Raw genomic sequence first — 25,523 nt, 5'->3', positions numbered from 1 at the left:
TATGCTGTAGATAGCAGAACCAGTTGGATTCTGCGCTAATGACGTTATCTCAGCCATAATTCATTGCACAGCAGGCTTTGTTACTGACAATCCCTCCCTTCCTTTGTCTTTCATCTTTTTCTCATGCGGGCGGGCACGCACGCACACACACACACACACACACACACACACACACACACACACACACACACACACACACACACACACACACACACACACACACACACACACACACACACACACACACACACACACACTAGTAGGTTAGATTCAATACATACACCGCAGGAATATTCCAAGTCTATACAAATTACAAAGTAAACAAATTAATGCAGCTTAAATGTATTCAGCATGTAAATGGTGCATTTATATAGCTCCTTTATCCAAGGCGCTTTACATAGATTGTGCATTACATTCACCCATTCATACACCGATTGCGGCGGAGGCCATGCAAGGTACCAACCAGCACATCGGGAGCAATTTGGGGTTCAGTGTCTTGCCCAAGGACACTTCGACATGTAGACAGGAGGAGCCGGGATTCGAACCGCCGACCCATGGATCATTGGACGACCTGCTCTACCTCCTGAGCCACAGTCATAGTTATGGTATGTGTGTTTCACGTCTTTTTTGTGTAGTTTACGATGAGAAATTGTAAATGGAAAAAGCAGAGAAGGTCCATGGGCCACAAAAAAAGTATGAAAGCAAAAAAGCTAAATAGTATTATTGTTTGACTAATATTTCCTCCCTAATAAATAATACAAATGATGAAAATCAGTTGTTTTCAGCAAACCAAAACAGCATAACGCTGTATACATGTAAGCTTAACTAGGCTACGTGTTCTAGAATGCATCATCTGACATCAGTATAACGTTTCTGTGGCATTGATGAGGGTTTGGAATTAGCTTACAGTAAGTTTATTATCCAAACTGTAGGCCTACATTGTATTCTACTTACAGTACATGTCTGTGGATAGATCATCTACATAAATTGTGCCTATTATCATCTGTAATGTAGCATATATTTAAAGCTGCAACCCATAACTTACAGTTTTTCACCACTGTGGTTGCAACAACACACGTTTCTCAAAGCAATTACAGCTTTCTCAAAACCGCACAAACAAAACTGAAAACCTCACACAAAATGCTAAACCCTGACACTCCTTTAGCAAGATGGCTCCTTTGCCATCAAATCTCTTAACTGTTGCACAAAATAAATGGAACTTGTGTTTTAATTTGGTACACACATATTTTATAATGACACACAGAAACCATTCATTAAGTACACACAACTAAGCAGCGCTACCAAGCATTTACAGTAAAATAAAACACAATCATGACAATGACGCTGGAAAATCAAACCATTTCTCCTTTTGTAAAATGAAGGCCTACTTTTTTCATAGTCAACCATAAAATAGCACACAGATATGCAGCCGAAAAGTTTATATTTAATTTATGTATTTATTTTACATTACTGTAACACCCCACCCCCCACCAACCTTCACAAAAATGATTTAGGAATCACACCTCCGGTTTCTGTCTGGCCAGAGGGCCTCATCCACATCACAGGCAATGTTCTCCCTCTCCAAGCAGCGTTGGAAGAAACGCCTCGAGTGGCGCATGAAACCCTGACAGGCCTCAACACTCACGTCGCCACAAGCCTCGGCCTCCATGACCTGAATGTTTAGAGATTTCATTTGAATACTTGTGTGTTGTAGGTTGATGCTTTGAGATTTTACGTGAGAAGTGTGTGCAACAACTGAACATTGTGTGTAGTGTTTGGACAACAAGGTGATGTGTAATTGACATCAGAGTGTAAAGAAAGAGTCTAATGCAGATAAGGTAGTGTGAAGTAGTACCAAATTGTGTCAAGCGATTAGGTACCAAGTGAAGGTTGTGAAAATTGTTTCGCTTTGTTTGTGTTAACAATGGTGAAAAAATAAAAGTTCATTTTAACCAATCTCTGGTAGAGTATGTTAATACAAAAATATTCTATTGAGAGGACCACTACTGGCAAATTTAGGCCTACATTGAACTAGTACGCCTAATTATGGATTTCATATCATATCTATATCATATAACAATGTAGTACAGTTTTGGGCTGCAGTGCACTGAGTTTTGTAGAATTTCCTAATTTGAAAACCCTGATATTCGGTACAATTTAGTCCCGGACCTTGCTTTTCCAGATCACCAGGAACACCAGGATGGGAATTAGACTGACTGGGAGCAGAGTGAGCACGACCACCACACTGTGAGGGGCGTCGGATAGCAGCAGCTCCTCCTCTGAGCAGTTGTGGAAGTACTGGGAGTGTATGTAGAGGAAGAAGTCTTGAACGCTGGGGTTCGGGTAATAGCAGCCCAACGTGTCAGAGAGGTGCTCCATGCAGTATGTCATCTTGTTATACGGCCTGTGGAGGGTGAACACAGATGTAGGGGGGGGGTGTGAATGATGATTACAGTATATGTGTTTTCAAAGGCAGTGGATAGTAAAGGGGTTCTCAACGTTTTGGGCTATAGGGACACCCATGCTTTTGCCATGTCTCGCGACCCCCGCCATGCTCCCCTCCCCAGCCCCAATACAAATTGACCGCTACAATAACCTTAATTATAGAGAAAATACACCATAAATAAATACTGAAACCAGATATAATCATTAAGGAAAGTTGTAAACGAATAATTTGCATTTTCCAGCCATTCAGTTGAAAAAAAAAAGCTAAGATTGCTGTTTTTTTGTTTTTTTAATAATCTGGCGACCGCCCAAAATAAATTGGCGACCCCCCAAGAGGTCGCGACCCCCAAGTTGAGAACCCCTCTATTGAATAGACATCCAACCAACCCAAGTCTCTCTGCCACTCCGTCGTCGTCAGCATTCCCTTCGTCACCACCGCCCTTATCCTTTCTCATCACCTTCCTGAAGGACATAAAAGTGTGGATGAGAAACAACTTTATGCAGCTAAACTGACCTTCCCCTCTCACCGGTTGTCATAAACCTGGGCATAAAAATGGACCTTCGCCTGAACTTTGAGGCCCACATCAGACATCTGTGCAAAACATGACATCCTTCTTCCACCTCAGAAACATTTCAATACTCACGCTAGCAGATTCCGAAAAACGTGTCCACATGCTCGTCTCCTCCAGGTCGGACTACTGTAATGCACTTCTCATCGGGATCCCCATCCCTAGCAAGAGCCTCCAAAGGCTATATTACACTTTTTTTTTTAAAGTTATATTTTTTGGGCTTTTTGCCTTTATTGATAGATATACAGTAGCTTGACAGGAATGATGCGGGGGAAGACACACAGCAAAGTTCGTCGGGATCGGGACTCGAGCCCACGACACGCTGTCATGCTGTATTACCAGCCAAGGTGCCTGGACCGCTAAGCCGGCCCAGGCCTATATTACACGTTTTGAAAATAATATTATTACTTTACTTATTACCTACGACCAAACGTAACTTGTTACACTACTCAAGTCAGTATTTGACTTTTACATTACATCCCACACAATTATTGCATTCTTTCAACACTAGCAGTTTTTCCTGTCATTTCTGCAGCCTACACTATATAGCAGTGTTTTCATCTCTCAAGCAAACTTCGAACCCGTTTGATCAAGTTTAAGGTCCGCCATTCCGCATCAGATTATTTGCACGAACACATATACATGCATGCATCGTTTCCATATCAGTTCTAGACCCAGACCGGATCGGCAGCCTACGATGTCTACCCATATAGCTGGGTACCGACCAACAACATTATACTATCACGGAATGAACGCGCAAATCACTTTTTCCACGAAGGCTCCTGGGAAAATATTATAACTCGAAACGTAAAAGTAATTCCTTATATTACTCGTTACTAGAAAATGTAATGATATTACTTTTTTGCCATTACTTTACTCTCATTACTTTCATTACAAACCCATAAATGGTGTAACACTGTATCATATTTTATTTTAGTAATTAGTATACAACATTAATCATTAATCATGTATATGATTAAGATCCATAAAACCCCTTTGCTTTACTGTAAGATCTTGCATAGTGCAGCTTTAAATGTTACAATCTATCATTGAACTCTTTGTTCTGTGTCCATCCGTGTCCTTCACATTGACATTGAAAGAGCAACAGAAAAAACGCATGATACAATGACACATGCCAGTGTATTTTTAATGCTGAATGCATTGCAGGAAATAGCTGAAATGTGTTGTGCTTGTGTGCGCGTGCGTGCGTGCGTGCGTGCGTGCGTGCGTGCGTGCGTGCGCGCGTGCGCGTGTGCGTGCGTGTGCGTGTGTGTGTTTAGCTCACACATCACATCACATGAGAGAGAGAGAGAGAGAGAGAGAGAGAGAGAGAGAGAGAGAGAGCATATTGCAAAACCATTACAAAAGCTTTTGGTTTTGTCTCACTGCATTGTTTATGTTCCTTAAAGTGTGTCGGAAGTATCCATCACCAAGTAAACTATTACGGCGGTGTGCCTCTGCCAACGGACAGGCGTAGGCTAAGTGTTACCGATGGGCGATGGCCCCTTCCTCAGGCCCACCCTTTGACAAAATGTCTGCTTCATTAAGTCCTATTCTTTTCAAACAGGAAGCAGCTCACAACTCACTTATAGAAGGAAGGCTGAAACAGCAGTGAATGATCGATATAATCACCAAATAAAAATCAAAACACACTCAAAATCATTACAATGTGCTTGATGACATGAATGAATCAATATAATTTGTTCTCCGTAACATTCATTTAAGGACTTTCAACCTGCCCTCCCTATATTGGGCATGTCATTATAGTTTCATTACAGTTCATCAATTGTTTGAAAATGGGGGGAAATTGCAGATAACAAGCTGCATGTTTTGTAGCTTGTTATCTGCAATGTCTGAGGAGGAGAACAAATAGTTTTACTCATTAACCCTAAAGGATTTAACAATAAAGCTTCCATGACACTGTGAGCTCATAGATTTTTGCTATTTTTGAAAATGTTTAAAGCTATGAAATATGGCTGAAGTTTAGGCCTCTCTCTTTACTTTCAAATTACTAAATTATATATATCTTTTCTCCACACTGCCTCTGCATGCTATTTCCACAAAACGCACATGCATTGTGTGCTTGTACATCTGCTATTTTCACTGTTCGCGTGCCACTTACAACAAAGTATAAAATAGGACATTTATTTACAAAACAAAACATAAAAAGATGAAATATGGACATCAAAGGTTTCGTACCCGACAGGGACAACCTGTAATCTTGTGATGTGACAATAAACTTGAAGTTTCCATACCAGAAACACACACACACGCACACGGACACACACACACGCACACGCACACGCACGCACACACACGCGCATACACGCACGCACGCACGCACGCACACAAACAGTAATAACTCACCCAATGATGTATTTGAAATCACACCAGTGTTGTTTGCTGTAAGACAGCATGGACTGGTGGAAGTTGTCTCCACAGATCAGGTGGCTGTACTCCACCAGCATCTGCTGATTACAGTGTGTGGGATGATGATACTGCTCCTGGTCCTGAAATCTCTCTGGAACCAAACATAATGTCATGTTTGACGTTTGCCGTGTAATAGAGGGTATGCGTGTGACATCATCATCAAACCAGGAAGTTATGCAGGAACGCCTACTGAGTGGCAAAAAACTACTTTCTGGCCTTGACAGCCCATACATCCACACAGAAAAGTCATATCTGCTGCATTAAACAACATTAAACGATGTTAAACTCACTTTGCCTGTTGCTTTGCCACTCGATTTGCCACTCGATGTGCCATTCACTTTAAGCATGCGCATACTCTCTATAAGAACAAGGGCTGTTCTGTGACTTTGACACTTTCCTTGGAGGTGGGTATATCCCAATATGGGCTCAACGCTGTCTGAGTACAACCTTTTTTTAAGCGGTGCCAATGAACAGCAATGTGTGTCCCTATGTATGTATGTCCCTATGTATGTATGTCCCTATGTATGCTTACTGTAAATCGCTCTGGATTAAATTGTAAATTATATGTCCGCTTGAGTACCGACAGCTGCAGTACCGCTGGGTGTCCTAAAGAGTCACTGTTGAGCAACCTAACCCCACACACACACACACACACACACACACACACAGCCTGCACCGCTCAGTTCAGTTCAGACAGGTCTGATATTTACCTTCAAATAACACTGAGTATTTTATTGTGAACTTTCTTTAGTAGGTTGCAGTTGAGTTGTCAGAGAGTGAGATCATGAACAAACTACCCTAGAACTTAAGTTTCACATATGGATGACACAGCCACGTAATGCATATAGTTTTCATTCATTGTTTTTTTTCACCATGAAGAATAGATTTTAAAATATGATCTCACCATCATCTTCTGTGGTGATATTCATTGAGTGATTGGTCGGCAGTCCCAGCTTCTCCTCCAGTTCAATCAGTTGATCTTCGTAGTTTGTGCTTGTGGATGGATCACCGCTTGATTTTATGGAACCTGCAAACATAATTCATCCAGATATTAGAGCATGACTTTTCTTCTTCTTCTTCATAAAAGTTTTTTTTATTGGGGACAAATACAGTAAATAGCATATGGCAATTGACAAAAGTCATTGCACATCGTGTCGCCCATATTCTTTTACCAAACAATAGGCCTACATCACAAAAAAAACAGAAAAGCAACAACAACCCCCCCCCCCCCCCCCCCCCCCAAGAAACAAGTAAACAGCACAATTAACACCCCCCAAAAAAGAAAGAAAAGAGCATGACTTGATCACAGATTCTCTAAAAAGACACACAATGCATGCATACCATGCATTTCCTACCATCTTAAGAACGTAGGAAATACAAAGAAATGTATATAAATTATGTGTTAAAATGTACACAATGCATACTGTCTCTGCCACTGCTGCCACTTAGCTCATAACTACAACTTTGTTTTATTTATTTGATACTTCAAGTTTTAAAATATCATCTCACCCTCATCCTCTGTGGTGCTGTTCAATGTCTGATTGGCTGGCAGTACCCGTTTCTCTTCCAGTTCAACCAGCTGATCTTTGTAAGAACTGGATGTCTCATCGTTTGATTTTATGGCACCTGCAATTTATCCAGAGAGTGACTTGTTATTATCATCATATGATGATGATGATGATGAAGATGATGATGATGATAGTTTTTTGTGAATTGTCTGTTTCAGATGTTAGTGTTGGTTTTGTTTTCCGTCCCATTCAGATATTTTTTTCATTCTTTCTTGACATTTCGGAACATGCATTTATACCTTGAGAAAACAATATGTTAATGTTTTTGTCTGATTAATGTTAAAAATCTATATAAATAAACTGAAAGGTTTACATTTAAAATATCATCTCACCATCACCTTCTGTGGTGATGTTTAATGTCTGATTGGTCTGCAGTTCCAGCTGTCCCTCCAGTTCAGTCAGCTGATCTTTATCAGAAATATTATGAAACATATTTTCAAGAAAAGGAAAGTAACATTGTGGTGTAATAATGTGGTTTTGATTAAAAAAACTATTTTAAGCAGAGTAGAAAGAAGCTCATCTTACTTCCATCCTTTAGGGATATATTGAACGTTCGGTTGCCAAGAAGCTCCAGTGTCCTGTCAAGTTGGATAATCTCTTCATGTACTCCATCGGTCGTGTTGTCTGCTGGCAATCCCACAACTCCTGCAAAAAGTTACATTCACCAAACGATGAGAGCGGTATTCCAGAGTAGCCCAGACTGTTCCTTCTACCAGTAGAATGGCACCGGTGTCCTGATAGTGGCCTATAAGCACTGTCAGCATCCCCCACAAACCAATCAGCACAATAGGCTCTGTTGGAAATCATGTCCAAAAACCCTTTCCTAAACTTCCACAGGAAGCCTGCACCTCAAACACGTATAAATAAAGAAGAGAAGCGAGTGTGGTATTGATGGAGCGTGGGTATACATACCTAAGATGAAAGCCGGGAACAGCAGGTACAATAGCATGGTGTCCAGTGGTGAGGGGAACAGTCACTAACCTCTGAGGTTACCATGTGTCAGCCTGGATGACTGTCTTCACCAGCCCCTCAGTGCCAAGTGGGTTAAGGAATAAGTCCAGCCCTGTTTTTGTTGGCACGGCTCACAGATGTGTGTGACTGTGTGTGTGTGTGTGTGTGTGTGTGTGTGTGTGTGTGTGTGTGTGTGTGTGCGTGTGTGTGTGCGTGCGTGCGTGCGTGCGTGCGTGCGTGCGTGCGTACGTGCATGTGTGTGTGCATGCGTGCATGTGTGTGTGTGTGTGTGTGTGTGCGCGTGTGTGTATGTGTTTTCTGACGATGCTGGTGTCCTTGATGAAGACATGTAAATAAAGGGCCTAACGAAGTCGGCATAACAGATATGAACTAGAACAAGTGCCCCAGGTCTCCACCAGGCCAGGTCAGGTTGTGGCCTCCTGGTGGCGCTATAATGTGAAAAGGGTGCCATTTGTTCTTACACCATTGATGGCAATTGGATGAATTTGAGGCATTTTGTTCCAAAAATGTGTTTTGCAAAAATCCACCTGTTGGTGGCGCTATAACAGGCCAATGTGAAAAGGGTGGGATATATTCCTCAGCCTAGTAGGAAAGTCTGTGAAAGATTTCACGTAAATTGCACGCTGCGTTCATGATTTGAGGCTTTTTGTTCAAAACGGGCCAATCCTGCAAACTTTGAAAGCCAATGTTTCAAAGTTAGGTTGGAATATAAAATATCGGACAGATCCATCTTGAACACATGCATGACTATAGAGATAGTGTGTAACGATTTGCGGGATTTTTGGGCAGAATCTGGAGGAGTAATATCAAACAAATTGTTTTTCAAAAGTCGGCCTCCTGGTGGCGCTATAACAGGCCGTTCTGGACATTTTGGGGCAGAGGTTCATCATTGGCATCCAGGGAGTGGGTGTGCAAAATTTGGCATCGACCGGGTTAACGGTGCCGGAGATTAGCTGTTCACAGACGGACGGACACGCGGACGGACGGACGGACGGATGGACGGACGGACGGACGGACGGAGTCAGTGCAAAACATACTCTCTCCCCATGCCTTCGGCTTGGTGGAGACAATAGTCAGAGAGAAAGAGAGTCGGGGATAGATTGACTACAAAAAGAACGGATGACAGAGAGATTGAGAGAGCATGAAGTATAGAATGACATTCATTTAATTTTGTTTCATTAAGTTTGACACATATCTCTAATCTTTCCTTGTATGTACAGTATTGCATTATGCAATAGCTCAATATTATGACATTACAACTTTGTTCATCAGTGAAAGGAATACACACATCTATGAGCTCACTGAGATAAACAACAGTGTGCAGAATGATTGCATTACAATACGCTGATATCATATCTCTGCCCGTATTTATGAGTGTGTGTGTGTGTGTGTGTGTGTGTGTGTGTGTGTGTGTGTGTGTGTGTGTGTGTGTGTGTGTGTGTGTGTGTGTGTGTGTGTGTGTGTGTGTGTGTGTGTGTGTGTGTGTGTGTGACTGTGTTTGTGTGTGTGCATGCGTGTGTGCATGCTTGTGCTTGGGCAGTGTTGATGTTGGTGGTAATGGGGGCGTATAGGAGCAGTTTCCTGCCCTCTGTCAGATAGCGGGCAAAGAGAGGCCTCGTGGGATTTCCCTCCACCCCCACCCACACCCCACCCCCCCACTCAACGATTGTGAAGACGGCTGCCCCCAATTGAGACAAGGCCGCCGCTGGAACCAGGAAGCGGAATGCACACCATCAGTCACCCAGAGATAGCAGACACACATAAACAACACACTCCCAGTGAGCACACGCAGCTCTTTTAAACCAAATGTATATACACTCTACATATTTTAACTTTATGTTTGTTTTTTGTTTTATTAATATCCTAAACTTTATGTTTGTTGTTTTTTTTAATTAATATCCTATGTGAATACGTGACCATACTACAGCGTCACACAAAAGCACCAAATGTAGCAGACCCACACAAGCTCTAAACACGGGATACCAGAGTTTGGTTGTCAGCACTTGGAGACGTGCTCCTTTCACCGTGAAGATGAGAATATGCTCATCTGCTCATCAGTCGCTGCATTTTTTAGAATTGAGTGGGACACAGAATGATCAGCTGACTGACACACACACGCACGCACGCATGCACGCACGCACGCACGCACCACACACGCCTCTGGGGTTCAAGTGGATAAATCCTCCAAAAAACTTTGCAATAATCGCATGTTCAAAAAGTCCATATTTGCGCACACAAATACACACACGTGCAGAGTGGAGACACCAGAGTTACAAAGTGAGCAAGCTTCCTGCTCTCTGCAGCCTGTAACATGCCAGGATGTCAGATCTTTTGTGATGGCTATACTCTACTGTCTACACCCAGGTTTGTGTAGACAGGAAGCACTACCCTGGCATTCAGACGGACTTCTAAATGTTGAAAGACATTGTTTAGGAATGTTTCTGGGAAAGACATGGTCCTTCTGCATGGAGAGGCAGTTAGGACTGCTTTTGCAGTACGTGGATTACAGACGTACGTACACACAGAGACTTGGTGCATTTATTCATTCACACAAAATAATTCACAGTATATTCACAAAACTAGAATGTTGCCGCTTAAAGGTATATTCAGTGATTTCACTTAATTCAAATATCACTTATTTTTTCTTATTTTCGGGATAATCCTCCCTACTATAAAGTGTGCTGACCACATAAGGAGTTCCTCCCTGTTCCCAGTGAGCCCCTGGGTTAAAAAAACCCTAGTTTCAGTTTGGGCTTTGGGTGGCAAAGCCTTCATCCAATCAGGATGAGAGGGGCCTTCCTCTAATCATGATCGAGTGGGGCGGGCCTTGGTGCACGTGCTGTTGGTCTGTTGTACTTCCCCCACTGTAGTGCGTGCATGTTGACATCTTGGTAAGGTGCTGCCACACTATGGAAAGAGTCGCGCACGTTCTCAGCTGCACGCAGCTTAAATTCTGAGTTTTTAGACAGCTGGTGGATGGAAAAGAAGCTCCACCTCCGCAGACTTTTTGCGCGACGGCCAGATTCCCGGAAACGCTCTCCTCCGCGCAAAAAGTCCGCGCAAAAAGTCTTCTTTTCCATCCACCAGCTGTCTAAAAACTCGGAATTTAAGCTGCGCAGAGCTTAAGAAGTGCGTGGCTGTCGACCGTTTTGCGCTTAGGTGTGGAAAGGGCTTTACCGGGGCAGACCGGGTTTTTTTCCAAATCATCCAAATCACTGAATGCTCAACTATGTAACTTTCCTCTTCTACTCTAAATTTGAACCAGGGTCTGCTGCACAACAGCTGAACCATTAACTATTATTAGAGCCTGCCTGCTTGCTCAGTGGATAAAATCAATTGATCTTCAGGTCAAAATTTGTGTCAGACCAGAAACAGGTTTGTGTCAACGTCCTGTCTCCAAGACATGTCTGCTTTCAAGTCATACTGTACTTAAACAGGAGTCATTGTTATTATTTTTTAATTTCTCTAAACATAATTAAACACGTGAGTGTCTTCCAAGTTCCACCACATTTTGCCTGGGGACCCTGGGTGCAATGAAGCAGTCCAACAGTTTTTAGTTAATGCACCTGAGGCCGACTATACAAATGCTTTCTAAATCAGTAGTTCTCAGTTCTCACACTTCAAAAGATAGCAGATGTACAAGCTCACACAGCACGTCACTTCATCCCACAAGATGGTATATCTACCATTTTTGAATAGTCAATGCAAAAAGGTGCTTTCCTGGTTTAAATGGACTTCGTCATTGACTTAATGTTTGTGTTTAACGTAGGTTCAGGAGTAGAGACCACCTTCTGCTTATCACGGCCACTCCCCGTTCTCAATTGCTTCCCTATCTACCACACTTTCCCTCACTCATTCATTAGCCACTCCCCATTCACAATCACCCGTATCCACTACACCTGCCTCCACTCACCACAGCCACTCCTTTCTGCATTCATCACAGTATAAATACACCTGTGATCTCTCGGCCGTCTTGTTTGTTCTGCATCACAACAGACAAATGGGTCGTGATTACTGCCCTTGTGCATCAGCTATTTCTGCCATTCACTGCTTTCAAATTCATCGTCCTCCTCCACCCCAACCTCCTCCTTCCTCCTTGATTCTCGCTCTTCCTTCTGTCTATCTGTCTATCCGGGCAGGGACGACCGACCGCTCTACTGAGACTTTAATTGACCTATAGTGCCTCCATAACCCCATTGCACCAATTCAAATCACTTTGATGCCAATCCTTCTGCTTGCCAAGCTAGAGTGATATCTTTGGTCACAACTCTTGAGCAAATCTAAACTTTAAACTGTATCACAACTCTTCACGAGACTGTATGAGTTATGAGCAACACTTCACTTCCCACTTGCTGCTCGTTTTATTCTGTCTTGCTTCACTCTGCACCCCCCCCACCACACACACACACACACACACACACACACACACACACACACACACACACACACACACACACACACACACACACACACACACAGAGAGAGAGAGAGAGAGGCAGTCCGATCATAGCTATAGTAGTACCGTAAACGAATGGGTTCCACCCATACACTAAACGACCATTTCCTCAACCTCAGAGGAAGGTTGTGTATCGGTTATAATCCCAGCTGCCAGCCGACACCCAACAGAATGACTTCCTAACTCTTGTGTGACCTTTGGGCTTTGGACTGACCTCACTGCCAAATGCATTGTGCATCAGTGAGTGGAAAAAGTACTCACATTTCTTACTCAAGTAAAAGTATCAATAAGAAACATTAGTTACAGTCCGGAAATTCTAAATGCACTTGAGAAAAAGTACAAAAGTATTGGCATCAAAATGTACAAAAAGTACCAAAGGTAGAGTACTCATTATGCAGAATGTCCAATTGCAGAAGTTTTCAAAGGTATAGAATGTATAAGAATCGTTTGAAAATAAATCGTAAATATACAAAGTAACTAAAATTGTCAAATAATTGTAGTGGAGTAAAAGTATATTTATTTACTTTAGTGGAGTAGAAGTACTGAAAATTAGAAATACTCCAGTAAAGTAAAAAATACCTCAAACCTGTACTCAAGACTTGAGTAAATGTAGTTTACACCACTACTGTAGATTGCATTGAACATGAATTTAAAGTTGCACCAATCTTCTATCCGGGTGGCTTCATTGGATTTTGTTTTTACAGAAATGATTCCAAATATTGCAACCTTACAAAATGTGTCTTTGCAGATGGTCCCCCTCCCCAAACATTGTTCATTAGTTTCTTATTGCGACCCCTGGTCGCAATAAGACGCAAGGTTAAACTCAGGTTAAAATCAAATTGACGCAAGGTTAAACTATGAAACCTTGCGTTTTTGACACCTAACCCACAATCCCCGTCACTAGGAAGCCCCCAGGTCATCGTGACATCACATGACATCAGCCCCCTGGTCACCCCAGGTGCCCAGGTCATCGTTACATCACATGACATCAGCCCCCATATATGGTGCCCATGTCATTGTGATTTATTGGTCAAAGTTCATCCCATGCCAAAGCGACACACTCGCCCATCAGTCTGACGTCACCCAGGCGGATGCGTGCACACGCCGATCTGCCCCAGCAGTACGAACTCCACACTCTCACGGAGGAGACTGCCGACGAGCGGCGCCGTCGTCTACCTAGATGAGGCCCCTACCCGGGCCCTCATCTAACCCTGTACATTCAATACACAGCCCCCGCTGTCACCCTTAGATCTCCATATATGGAGCTGACCTGTTCTGACATTCCATATCTTGATCTGACCTCATCACACCCTGTTCACTCAAGATACGCTCCATATATGGCCAGTGCACGCACCCTTTAGGCCTTTAGGGCGCCCTTTAAAGCGAGGTCGCTTCTCGCCCTCAGGTATTTATGAGTGTGTTGAGTGCTTATAGTGATGTTACATACTCAGATTGCTTGCATTTAACATTTAACATAAATTATCCACAATTATCAATCCAACAGCAGAATGTTGGGCCATCTTGAGCAAAATTCTTGGAAAATCAGTCGCAGTGACTCTACCATCCATGGTAAGGAGAAAAAAAGAGAACACATTTTCATGCTGATGGTGTGGTTTTCTCCCAGTGACACAAACAACAAACACAGGGCATGATAAGGTCAGAAAAACACAGAAGCACTGTGATAGGTTACTGGCTGAGGTTAAGATGTAAAACGCATTCTGCAGTGCTAGCACTACCAGCCAGAGCCACAGCCAACGGCTTTGGGACATGAACTTCACTCCAAGCAGCGCAGGTAAATTGACTTGGGAGGAAATTAATCAAAAATTAAACAATGTCACTATTATATATATTTTTTAATAAATAATGATAATTAATTAAACCAATGATTACATTTGTTTGATACGCTGACTTCTGTTTACCCTATGGAGTCATATGCAAGCATTTCATTGTTGTGCATGTATTTACAATTTACAGCTTGTTTCACGAATAGTATGTCAAAAAAAATCTTAAATGTTCAATTTAATTGGAGAATGTCTTCTAGACATTGATATACGTATTTAGATAAGATGACTTCTAATCATATTTTATGCAAGGACTATGAAGTTCAGTTATAAGAATCACAATCATTATTTGCAAAAATAATACTTCCTTATTGTATTTGTAAAAACTCAGATGCAGTTATTATATCACCAAAGTATTTGCAGTCAAGACTGTATAAAAAGCACAACTATTTCAAATACATATAACAGACTAATTCAATAGATTAACACATCAATTAATAATGACATTTAATACCGGTATATCACTTCGTCACTTTTCAATTTTTATACATGTCATGGTCTCCTGATTTCTGATGCAATGTTTTCCGGAGGTGATCACGGTGGTCAACCTTCATGTGATTGCAGTTCCTTCATAAATCTTATGACTAATATTGACACGAGGGTTTCAAATAATTCTTGCTACCTTTTATTTCATTATAGATTTCAACAATTGTAAGTGAGAGTCAAAAAGACAAGGCTCTTGACTCTTGTCAATCTCAAGACCCTTGAAGCAAAAGGTTTTCAAGCACAAATTCCAGACTGAGCTCATATGTTTACAGCCTGGGATCTGAGCTTCACTTCTGCTTTGACTAAAACCACAACAATAAAATATAGCCACTGGAAATACTTGGAGTATAAGATAAATCTTATACTACATATGTTTGGGGACATTTTTAAACTTCTCTATGCTCCATTTACAGTATATCACAAATCTGAACAAAATGCCACACAATGCATGCCACAAAATGCCTTCCTGTTCGCAGTTTCTCTTCTTACCTCTCAATAATGTCATTCAGTCTCAGTCTGTTCTGCTAGATGTAGAGATTATTAAAATGATGAAAACATATTTTATTACAGACAGTAACTTCAATATTACAGGTGAGGATCCCAGATGAAATGACATTACGAGGTGGTGTAAACCAGCTTTAAAGTCTGTTAGCACGCGACTCTGACTCATTTCTGCACCATAAGACAACCTATGGTTTACCTCCATGCCAACGGGCTGATGCCTGTCACGCAAGCTGGCACACTATGACTAGAATATCACTGCGGATTACTCATTCTTACCCAACATAAATGGTAGGGTTTGGTGCAATGCCTAACTTTTAGGGAGTAATCATTTCCTACTTGTCAGTGTGTCACTTGCATGCCATTAATAATAATGTACTAATGATTATCTTTTCTCACATCTCTATTCTTTGAGTCATCGATATTGAATATGAGATTGATTGTGTGACATAATTAGATTCCTGGATTCTAAACTCATAGAAATTGGGTACCAGTACTGGTTAAGGATTCAGGAACGATCATTCTCTATAGATTTTCTATAAAACTGGGTTTGTCAATCAAATTGACCTGAATTGAAATGTACTGTTAAGTTTAGGTTGATTACAGATAGACGACTTCAGCTCCCTTAGTATTATTAACTGATTAATCTTCCTTTATTTTCCCACCAGCTATGACTGACACCTATGAATACGATGGATATGACTACTATGACAATGCAACTGATGATTATGACAACTCCAACTGGTGTGAAGCCGGCGAGTATGAGCTGGCCATCAAGGCCTTCCAGTCGTGCATTTTTTTCTTGGTCTTCCTGCTGGGTGTGGTGGGAAACTGCCTGGTGATCGCCACGTTCACGCTCTACCGCCGTCTCTCACTTCGCTCAATGACCGATGTGTTCCTCTTCCACCTGGCGCTGGCCGACCTCCTGCTGCTCCTCACGCTCCCACTCCAAGCCATCGACACTCACCTGGGCTGGATCTTCACCGATCCTCTCTGCAAGGCTACACGCGCCTGTTACGCCATCAACACGTACAGTGGGCTGCTGCTACTAGCTTGCATTAGCATTGACCGCTATGTGGTGGTAACGCGGGCCCAGAAGGCACTCCGGTACCGTAACCAGATGCTAACGGCGGGCAAACTCATCTGTTTGGGGGTGTGGCTGATCGCCCTGATCCTCAGTCTGCCTGAGATCCTGTTCTCTGGTGTGTCAGGTTCAGGGACTGATGCATATTGTGGACTGCAAAAGGGTGGACGGGTCAAAATGGCTACCTATGGAGCCCTCATCTCCATCTTCTCCCTGTGTTTCTTAGTCATGATCTTATGCTATTCTGCGATTGGTCTAGTCCTCTGCAAGGGACGCAGACACAGGCGTGGCAAGGTGTGGCAGCACCAGCGTACCCTTAAGCTGATGATGTTGCTGGTGTTGGTATTCCTGGTCTTCCAGCTGCCCTACACCGTGGTGCTGGCACGCAAGATGGCCGGCCACTTCTGTGGCCCCGTGTGGGAGTACGTGACCTGCACCTTAGCCTACACCCGCTGCTGTCTCAACCCCATCCTCTACGCCCTAGTCGGCGTACGTTTCCGTAGCGACATCCTGAGGTTTCTAAACAATGCCGGCTGCCTATGTGGATTCCCTCTGGGGTCGCGACCAGACAGCTGTATGTCCATGTCTCGCTCATCCCCTGCCATGACCTCAGTCTTAGCTTTCGCACCCACACCTTCTCCCCACGGCCCCTCTGGCAATAGGGGGGAACCCATCATCAGCAACTCTCATCCCGACTTGGACCATTCTCGAGTTGGGAATGATGCAGTCGAGCAACCCAAGTCGTTTTTGTTCCAAAGAATCAAATGAATTTCCATGGAATCATCTATAACGTAATGTTGAACACCTAAATAGCATGCTCAGATGCTGAAATTAAAGGTATTTTACAATACTCAGGGTGCACTGCACCACATGCTGTAACTGCAACATGCAGTTTGGTTTTCCCTGCAGTGTGTTGAATGTCCTCCCCCTCTCTGACCTCAGATACCTGGCTGGCTCTCAGCTTCATTGCTCTATGAAGAGTATCTTGGCCTAGAAGTCTGTGCTGTGCTAAAGTGCTGTGCAAAAGGGGATAATTTCCAATAGTGGTGTCAAAAAGAATGGATTCAGCCTTCTTCTTCTTTCGTGTAACGTCAGTAACGTCAGAGATGCGGCCGTGGAGCCACGCCCGCATCTCTGGTCCCAGGTCGAAGAGGCGGCTTCCGAGGGGCAGGTGGTGATTATATGGTCGGTGGTCTGGGTCACTGCACTCGATTCAGCAATGCATCGCAATTCGACTGTGCGCGATTCTGCATCGATGCAGCAATGTGACATAATCGAAAATCGAAGCCTATAAGTATTATTTTATTGGCCACTCATATCACACCACTGAAGGCAATTTCTTTTGCCATCGGCAGGTTCACGTGTGGCCACTGCGAGGCTATATAAATATATAGTCCAATATATATTTATAAAATATAATTATATAGCTGTATATAATATTCGGCTACATAATTCTAACTAAAATATGTTGTTCAGTATCGACTGCTTGTATTGACTGATGAAAAATTTGCCATGTTGTGTAGTAATATAGAAAAGTGTAATGTGCATGCATTAATGTCTGACTTATCAGCACAGAAGCTCCACCTATAGCTCCTTCAGCTTGCAAAACTCCTGCTGTTCATCTTTCACCATGCATGCAGTCCTAATTTTTTATCAAGTCCCAGCAATTACTTCTGTGTGTGTGTGTGTGTGTGTGTGTGTGTGTGTGTGTGTGTGTGTGTGTGTGTGTGTGTGTGTGTGTGTGTGTGTGTGTGTGTGTGTGTGTGCGTATGTATATGTATATGTATATGTGTATATATATATATATATATATATATATATATATATATATCAACACACACACACGCAAGTCTCAGTGCTTATGTCAGTTTAAAGGCTACTTACTTGGGGATCAAATTAGGTTAATAGGACGAGGATAATGTAAAAGCTGGGAAGGTTTCTGGTTGTTCATGATGTCATAGCCTATCAGTGTAGGCCTACATTCTTGTTGCAAATGTCTTGAATAAACTCTGTAGAACAACAGCGGTGCTCTTTATTCTGTCCATCGCCGCCTACTATCACCTCTGTGTACCAAACATGGCGCTATGCGCCCCCTCGTGGATAAAATACAACAACGTCAAATTAACAAAGTTATCTAAACTTGCTCATTTGCTCATATTCTATTTATCTAATTTGTCTTATCTGTTTTTATGTACAGTATTGTTTTCCATTTTCTTGAAACTTGTCAAGACTACTTTTTGAAACACCAAAGTGACAGAAAATATATTTGAGTGACCTACATGTGTGAATAAAGCAAGACTCATATCAATTTGTGGTCAGTACACAGCCCCATAGTGTTGATAGCAATACAATTTAAACATATTGTACATACAATAGAGTTTTGAAAATAGGAACTGGATTATGTTTTGCACCATCAAGGTGACAGCAAAATAAGATTAGGCCTACATGGTTTAAAAAAAATAAAACGTTTGCATTTGTTGTGTCCTTGTTGACCTTGGGTGTGACAACCATTATTTATGACACAGATCTGCTGAATGTTACCATTACATATTTAACACACAACACAAACTATATTCATTTAAAGTAGGCCTACCGACAAATGCACTTTTCACATGATAGTACAGTATCTATATACTATCGTGAATTATGAAATGTCTTTATTAAAATTACAATATTTATGTAATGTTACATTCACATTTTTAAATAATAAATGGCAGAATTATGTGTGCTTAATTTGGTTCATGTTATGCCAGATATCACACCATGGACTAAATAATTATCATTGACAGAAAAATTAGAATCTTCCAATACAGGTAACATTACTTTACTTTACTGTGAATCTGGATGAATTCATAGAAGACTCTATGTACATTGTAACAACTGTACTTCACTTCCCCTTGTGCAATTAATAGTATAAATTACATTAAGCCAGACACTCATCATCGATATCAGTCGATGATAATCAGTAAACGGATCATAAGAAAGATATGTCTTGGGGAATTATTTATATTAAACAAGAGCTATTATGATACATGCTGTTCTAGGCAGCTGACACTTTAAAAACAGAACTTCAAACCTCTTTCAATTCTCCTCTTCCATTCACACGCAACTGTATCACACTGACCATATGACAATCATGCCCTCTGATTAGTCATTTCTCCTTTTCACTTGTGAATAACAGTAACATATCAGTCAAAGTCAGTAAGTCAATCACTGTCAATTATCCAACATGGAGATGGCCCCAGGCCCGTCTACCTGATCTGCAGATTGCCTGGCATGTCTCTTTTGCATGTAATGCTCTGTTTCTTTAAGACAGAATGAGTTGTGTGTCTGTGCACCTATGGTACCTATGGTTAAAAGGGCCAAGCTTGGCTGTGGCACTGCCTCTTTCTGTTTTTCCTCAGGGCACCAATTTGGTGGATCTATTGTAGAGTGCCTGTTCAAAAGCGTTTATCATTTGTCTATGTCCCACACAGCAAACAGCATCCTGTTGGCTGCAACACATGACTGACACAGAGGGTTTGGACATTCTCTCTGAAGAGAGCAAATTATATGCTTTGTTTTGTGATTATTTACATTAGTCTTGACTAAACTGTTCTTACTGCTCTTTATCATTGTGTTCTCTCCTCTTTTGCTGTGACTTTTGTGGTCATCATAAATGGGGGCTTTAATTGTGATTTGTGAACCTGGTGTAAAACCTTGTCAGGTTTTAGCAGAGTTTTGATGCATGGTTTGTACAGAAACCTGTAGGTTATTCTGTATGTTTTGTTATATTCTTGCTACAATGTTGAGGAACCAAAACCAAAACTGGTGAGATCAAGTGACTTTATCTACTGGGGAAATCCAGTAGATGCTTCCTCAGTCGTTTGTCAGGTGTGTCAGCTGTTTGTTATTTTTGTATATTGTCCATGTGGTTAGTAGTTGTCTTGGGGGGCACCGCATGCTTCCCCAGTGCAGGCAAGCTACAATTCAGTACATTGTAGGTGTGCAAGTATAGTATGCCACCACTGGTTGCCCATCAGTTCACATAATGAAGATTAGGATTGAGGTAACTATTTTTTTTCTTTCTTTTTAATTCTATCTATCCATTGGTGAGAAAGCAAAGCACCATTTATGGTTGCTTATTTGTAGTTGCAAATTGTAGCCTACATATCTATCAAAATAATTAAACACAGCCTGGGCCATGGCTCAATGGTCCAGGCACCTTCATGGCTGGTAGTCCAGCCTGGCAGTGTGCCGTGGGCTCGACCCCCGATCCCGACGGCCTTTACTGCATGTCTTCCCCCCATCTCTCTCCCCATTTCCTGTCAGCCTACTGTCTGTCCCTCCATAAAACAATATAAAATAAAGGCGAAAGCCACAAAAAAACATTAAAAAAAAAAAAAAATTAAACACAAAAAAGCTTAGTTGAGAGCTTATTTAATTATTGTGCCAAAGGCCCCTGTCTGCCCGCCTGCCACCGAAGTGTCAAGTTCAATGAAAAATATTCTCTGCTTTCACAAGAACAATAGGCTACACTAATCTACACTGAGTCGCTGACTTTAATTTGTTACCGTCTCTCTGCCTGTTTCTTTCTATCTTTCCACTATGGCTACGCCCTGTCTAATTTACATACACACCTGTCTCCAACTGCCTCAGCAGCCCAGCCGTTATTCACCTGAGGCAAAGCCAGCTTCTCGAATCAATGAGCCACTGTCTGTAAAACTGGACTCTTTCTATTAATTCACTGCGTGTTACTTGTTATTGATTCAGTGTTTTACTCCTAGGCTTTTAAGAATTTTGGCACTATCTTGGGTGCACCTTACCCTTATAGCCATATTTTACTATCTTAAAAAACTGTTTAAAATAGTTCAACTAGCCGTTCTACATCGACATCTACATTAAAATAGTAAAAAATAAGTTTAGGGATAAGGGGTAAGGGTGGCGCAAGATATAGCACTTTGTCTCCTTGGGTTTTTAGTACCTTCTGTTTGTTTGTGGACTTGATTATTCTGCCTGCTTCTTTGGATGTGTTTGCCTGTATTGGACTGCTTATATGGTTTTCACCTCTGCCTGCCTCATTTAAGCATTTTCCTTTTGGTTTGGTCATTATTAAAGTCTTAAGTCTCTGGAACTTACTCTGCCTATGTTGCCTGCATTTGGGTTCAACTGGGTTAAGACACACACACTGTGACACTTGATGTATAAATAGTAGGGGTGCACGATTATGAAATTATGGCTGATATCCGATCTCTGATTATTTGCAGGATCATATCTGCCGATACCGATTCTGACTGATTCCGATATTATGCAGAGGACAAGAATGGAAAAAGCCTAGGCCCTAGGGGCCTCTTGGCCCAAAGCCTGTTAATAAAGTCCATACTCTTTTCCAAGTGTCTGTTTTCACAACTGAATAACCACTGAATGAGATGAGTACACAAATTAAATGTAGAACATTTAATTTTAAATGTAGAACATTTAATTTGTGGCTTTGTGCTATTCAAATCATTTTTGATGTGGCTTTTGTTCTAGACTAGTTTATTAACACATTTCAGTATATGTAAACCCTCTCTGCTGCCAACTCCTCCTACTATTCTAACATAATCAGAGCTATAAGGCAACACCAGAGCCCTCTTCTCCAGTGACCCATCTACACTACAGCCACCCAGCACACTCTCTGTACCTACAGCTGGTCTCATCTGAACCATCTACACTACAGCCACCCAGCACCCTCTCTGTACCTACAGCTGGCACTACAGCCACCCAGCACCCTCTCTGTACCTACAGCTGGTCTCATCTGACCTTCCATCACAAAGCTTTCCATCACAAATTATTTAAAGGTTGGTAGATATATTTCATAAGATCATGTCAGCAGTTTATGGATTTTTTTAATCAAATGAAGCTATGCCAGTTAATATGTGATAATACTGTGTTTATGATGAGTCAGAGCTTTATGGAATGTTATTATCCCTTGCATAAATATTAGTCATAAGTACCTCGTGATTTATCGTACCGTAACCACTGCCTGCAGCCTGACAACATTGCATCAGGAGTCAGGAGACCATGATGTATGTAGAAATGAGAAAAGCGTATTTGCATAGTCACTATAGACGGTACATTTGTAGATCGATTGATAGACCCAGAGCAGGTGTTTAGAGGCAGAATCTAAATCTATTTTTATTCTCATTCATTTTGGTTTGGTTATCTTGACCCTACTTACTGTGGTACCTCTCCTTGATTGATCAAACGAAAGCACAAGTCAATACAAAAACTGTTACTGTGGACGACACCATGATACAGCATTACACATTACACTTTTACAACAGGGTCCACCATTTTCAATTCATCAGAACATTTAGAGGTGTACAAATATACAGTACAATAAAAACAGGAAATCGTGATCATATAAACAAAGTAAAAACAGGGGAAAACAAGTACAGTATGGGGAAAAATGGGGTGTGGGGGTGGACTCAGACTATAAGGGGGAGGCGTCATAAGGCGTCCTGTGGCACAGAGTGAGTTAACTAGGAGAAACGTAATTTCGTTTTTTTCTGCTGCTGCAGTTGGAAAGAATGACAAATAAAGCAATCTTGAATCTTGAATCTAAGCCATTCCAGCCTATCAAAATGGGCAAGGGTGAGGTGGTTTCGGGGAGTGGGGCCAAGTAGTAGCCTGACCAGAGTTTCATTGTTGCTGCTATGTCACCTGAAGTGGGTCAGGATCTAAGAGGGTGGTTGTCCAATGAGATTGTGTGAGGTTACATCAGGTCCCCAGATTCTGAACTTGTAGAAATTGGGTTGAGGAGTCTTTGTAGAGATTCTCTACTGGTTTGTCAACAACATTGAACTGAATAGAATTGTATTATGTTGAAATGTTGTCCATTAAAGTTTGCTGTAACTTCAACTCCCTTGGTGATAACTGATTATTCTTCCTATATTTTCTCACCAGCTATGAATGTCACCCCCCAAAATGATGGATATGACTACTATGACAATACAACTGATGATTATGACAACTTCTCTTTGCTCTTCAACTCCACTCTGACTGAGTGGTGTGAAGCCGGCGAGTATGAGCTGGCCATCAAGGCCTTCCAGTCGTGCACCTTGTTCCTGGCCTTCCCGCTGGGTGTGGTGGGAAACTCCCTGGTGATCGCCACGTTCACGCTCTACCGCCGTCTCTCAGTTCGCTCAATGACCGATGTGTTCCGCTTCCACCTGGCGCTGGCCGACCTCCTGCTGCTCCTCACGCTCCCACTCCAAGCCATCGACACTCACCTGGGCTGGATCTTCACCGATCCTCTCTGCAAGGCTACACGCGCCTGTTACGCCATCAACACGTACAGTGGGCTGCTGCTGCTAGCTTGCATTGGCATTGACCGCTATGTGGTGGTAACGCGGGCCCAGAAGGCAGTTAGGCTCCGTAACCAGATGCTAACGGCTGGCAAACATGTCTGTTTGGGGGTGTGGCTGACCGCCCTGATCCTCAGTCTGCCTGAGATCCTGTTCTCTGGTGTGTCAGGTTCAGGGACTGATGCATATTGTGGATTCAAAATGTGGGACACAATGTATCAAAATGGCGGGTCACAATGGCCACGATGGATCAAAGTTGCCACCTATGGAGCCCTCATCATTGTCTTCAGCCTGTGCTTCTTAGTTATGATCATATGCTACTCCGTGATTGGTCTAGTCCTCTGCAAGGGACATGGCCGTGGCTCGAAGCACTGTCATAGCGTACAGTTGATGATGTTGCTGGTGTTGGTATTCCTGGTCTTCCAGCTGCCCTACACCGTGGTGCTGGCACGCAAGATGGCCGGCCACTTCTGTGGCCCCGTGTGGGAGTATGTGACCTGCACCTTAGCCTACACCCGCTGCTGCCTCAATCCCATCCTGTATGCCTTAGTTGGCGTACGATTCCGCAATGACGTCCTTAAGTTTTTCCACAATGCCAGCTGCCCGTGTGGACTACCTCTGGGGCGGCGAGAAGAGAGTTGTAGTCTGCGTATGGTTCCACAACAACATCCAAAAGTGGCTCAGGAGGTAGAGCAGTCATTTGGGAACCAGAGGATTCCTGGTTCAAACCCTGGCTCCTCTTTGCTTAGTGTCGAACTGTCATGACTCGTTGAGCAAGAGGCCTAATTCTCCATGGGTGCTGTAGTTGCCTACTGCTCCTGATAATTAGAAAGGGTTAAATGCTGAAGATAAATTGCACATGTGGAGAATGTACTCAACAGCTCAGCATAAGGGTTAGATATAAGGTTAGATATAATCATTTGTGCTGAAGATGTAAAATTGATGTACAGTAGGCTATAGATCAAATAATTAATCGACTATTTGTTGCAAATATTAACTTTTTCATGTTCAATGTTTGTATAGTTATTGCTGTTTAATGCTGTTTTTATCTACAGTCTCCCATTTAAATAAATACTGTTTCATTTTTGGTCTAGTGGTTAAGATATTGGATTTTCACGCGGGAGACCTGAGTTTGAATCCCGGGCATTACATATACTTTGATGGGGGAAACATGCAAAATAACTCAATGTGGGTCTGATTCTCTCCATTGTTCACAATCACATTATTATCAACATAACTCTGGATGTGTCAAATAAGGTGTTCCCATAATACACCTATCATTAAAGGTTTGAAAATATAGTGCACACACACACACACACACACACACACACACACACACACACACACACACAGTTGTCCTTTTTCTGGTGGTGGTTTAGTTTGCAATGTTATGTTACTGGTACTATAACACCTCTGACCACTAGATGGCACACTACTAATGCAGAATACTGTAATCACATTAGCATTCAAAACGGTTGGTAGCCTATCCAATGAACAACAAAAGTCTGTCAGTCTATAATAATGATTATTATAATCACAGTTATATAAGTTAACATAATATCACAATAATTAGTAGTTGACTCCAAATTAGCATTAGTTTCATCATGAACTTAAATGTGATGTGAGTGATATTCAGGCCCCATGTACGGGAGGTCGCAAAAGGGTCGACACACACGACGACACACGTGTCACAAGACTGACACAACTCGCTTAGTAGGAATGATGAGTGAAAGTGGGTAAGTTTATAGCATCTCCTAGACAGTCCTAGTACTTACTGTCTGTACTCTGAGTCTGTAGAAGCTCGGGTGAACCGAAACATGACTGTGATTAAGAACCATATTGG

At 42.2% G+C, this 25,523-nt stretch overlaps 3 protein-coding genes across 6 annotated transcripts in view; 1 reads left to right on the top strand and 2 right to left on the bottom strand.

Annotated features, from left to right (window-relative positions):
- ipmkb (inositol polyphosphate multikinase b) overlaps nt 1-25,523 on the bottom strand; it is a 152,899-nt gene that overhangs the window by 49,300 nt on the left and 78,076 nt on the right. The window lies entirely within an intron of this gene.
- Nucleotides 1,425-8,045, bottom strand: LOC306915320 (uncharacterized protein). Of its 4 annotated transcripts, none has more exons than XM_079492621.1 (9): nt 7,925-8,045; nt 7,538-7,657; nt 7,345-7,419; nt 6,954-7,070; nt 6,349-6,471; nt 5,382-5,535; nt 2,833-2,907; nt 2,170-2,404; nt 1,425-1,672 (listed from the first exon to the last, which is right to left on the bottom strand). In XM_079492621.1, the coding sequence occupies exons 1-9, from the start codon at nt 7,959-7,961 to the stop codon at nt 1,511-1,513; spliced, it is 1,098 nt and encodes a 365-aa protein (XP_079348747.1). In that variant the 5' UTR covers nt 7,962-8,045; the 3' UTR covers nt 1,425-1,510. The 4 variants fall into 4 exon arrangements, with proteins under 4 accessions (XP_079348747.1, XP_079348748.1, XP_079348749.1 ...); XM_079492622.1 differs by having other exon boundaries at nt 7,351-7,419; XM_079492623.1 differs by lacking the exon at nt 6,954-7,070.
- ccr10 (chemokine (C-C motif) receptor 10) lies at nt 15,937-24,445 on the top strand (the record flags this gene model as incomplete). Its single annotated transcript, XM_079492325.1, has 3 exons — nt 15,937-17,092; nt 17,295-17,332; nt 23,280-24,445. The coding sequence occupies exons 1-3, from the start codon at nt 15,939-15,941 to the stop codon at nt 24,443-24,445; spliced, it is 2,358 nt and encodes a 785-aa protein (XP_079348451.1). The 5' UTR covers nt 15,937-15,938.

Source organism: Electrona antarctica (assembly GCF_951216825.1).
Source record: "Electrona antarctica genome assembly, chromosome: 22".
NCBI classification, from domain to species: domain Eukaryota; kingdom Metazoa; phylum Chordata; class Actinopteri; order Myctophiformes; family Myctophidae; genus Electrona; species Electrona antarctica.
The sequence above is the reverse complement of the archived record's forward strand: the minus strand, read 5'-3'. Positions and strand labels throughout refer to the sequence as shown.

Excerpts from the sequence above, each read along its gene's own strand:
- LOC306915320 (XM_079492621.1), bottom strand. The coding sequence starts at position 7,961 with ATGCTATTGTACCTGCTGTTCCCGGCTTTCATCTTAG. Across the intron at positions 7,420-7,537 it reads TATATCCCTAAAGGATGGAA|ATCAGCTGACTGAACTGGAG; the intron begins GTAAGATGAGCT and ends TTTCTGATAAAG. Across the intron at positions 2,908-5,381 it reads GATTTCAAATACATCATTGG|GAAGGTGATGAGAAAGGATA; the intron begins GTGAGTTATTAC and ends TATGTCCTTCAG.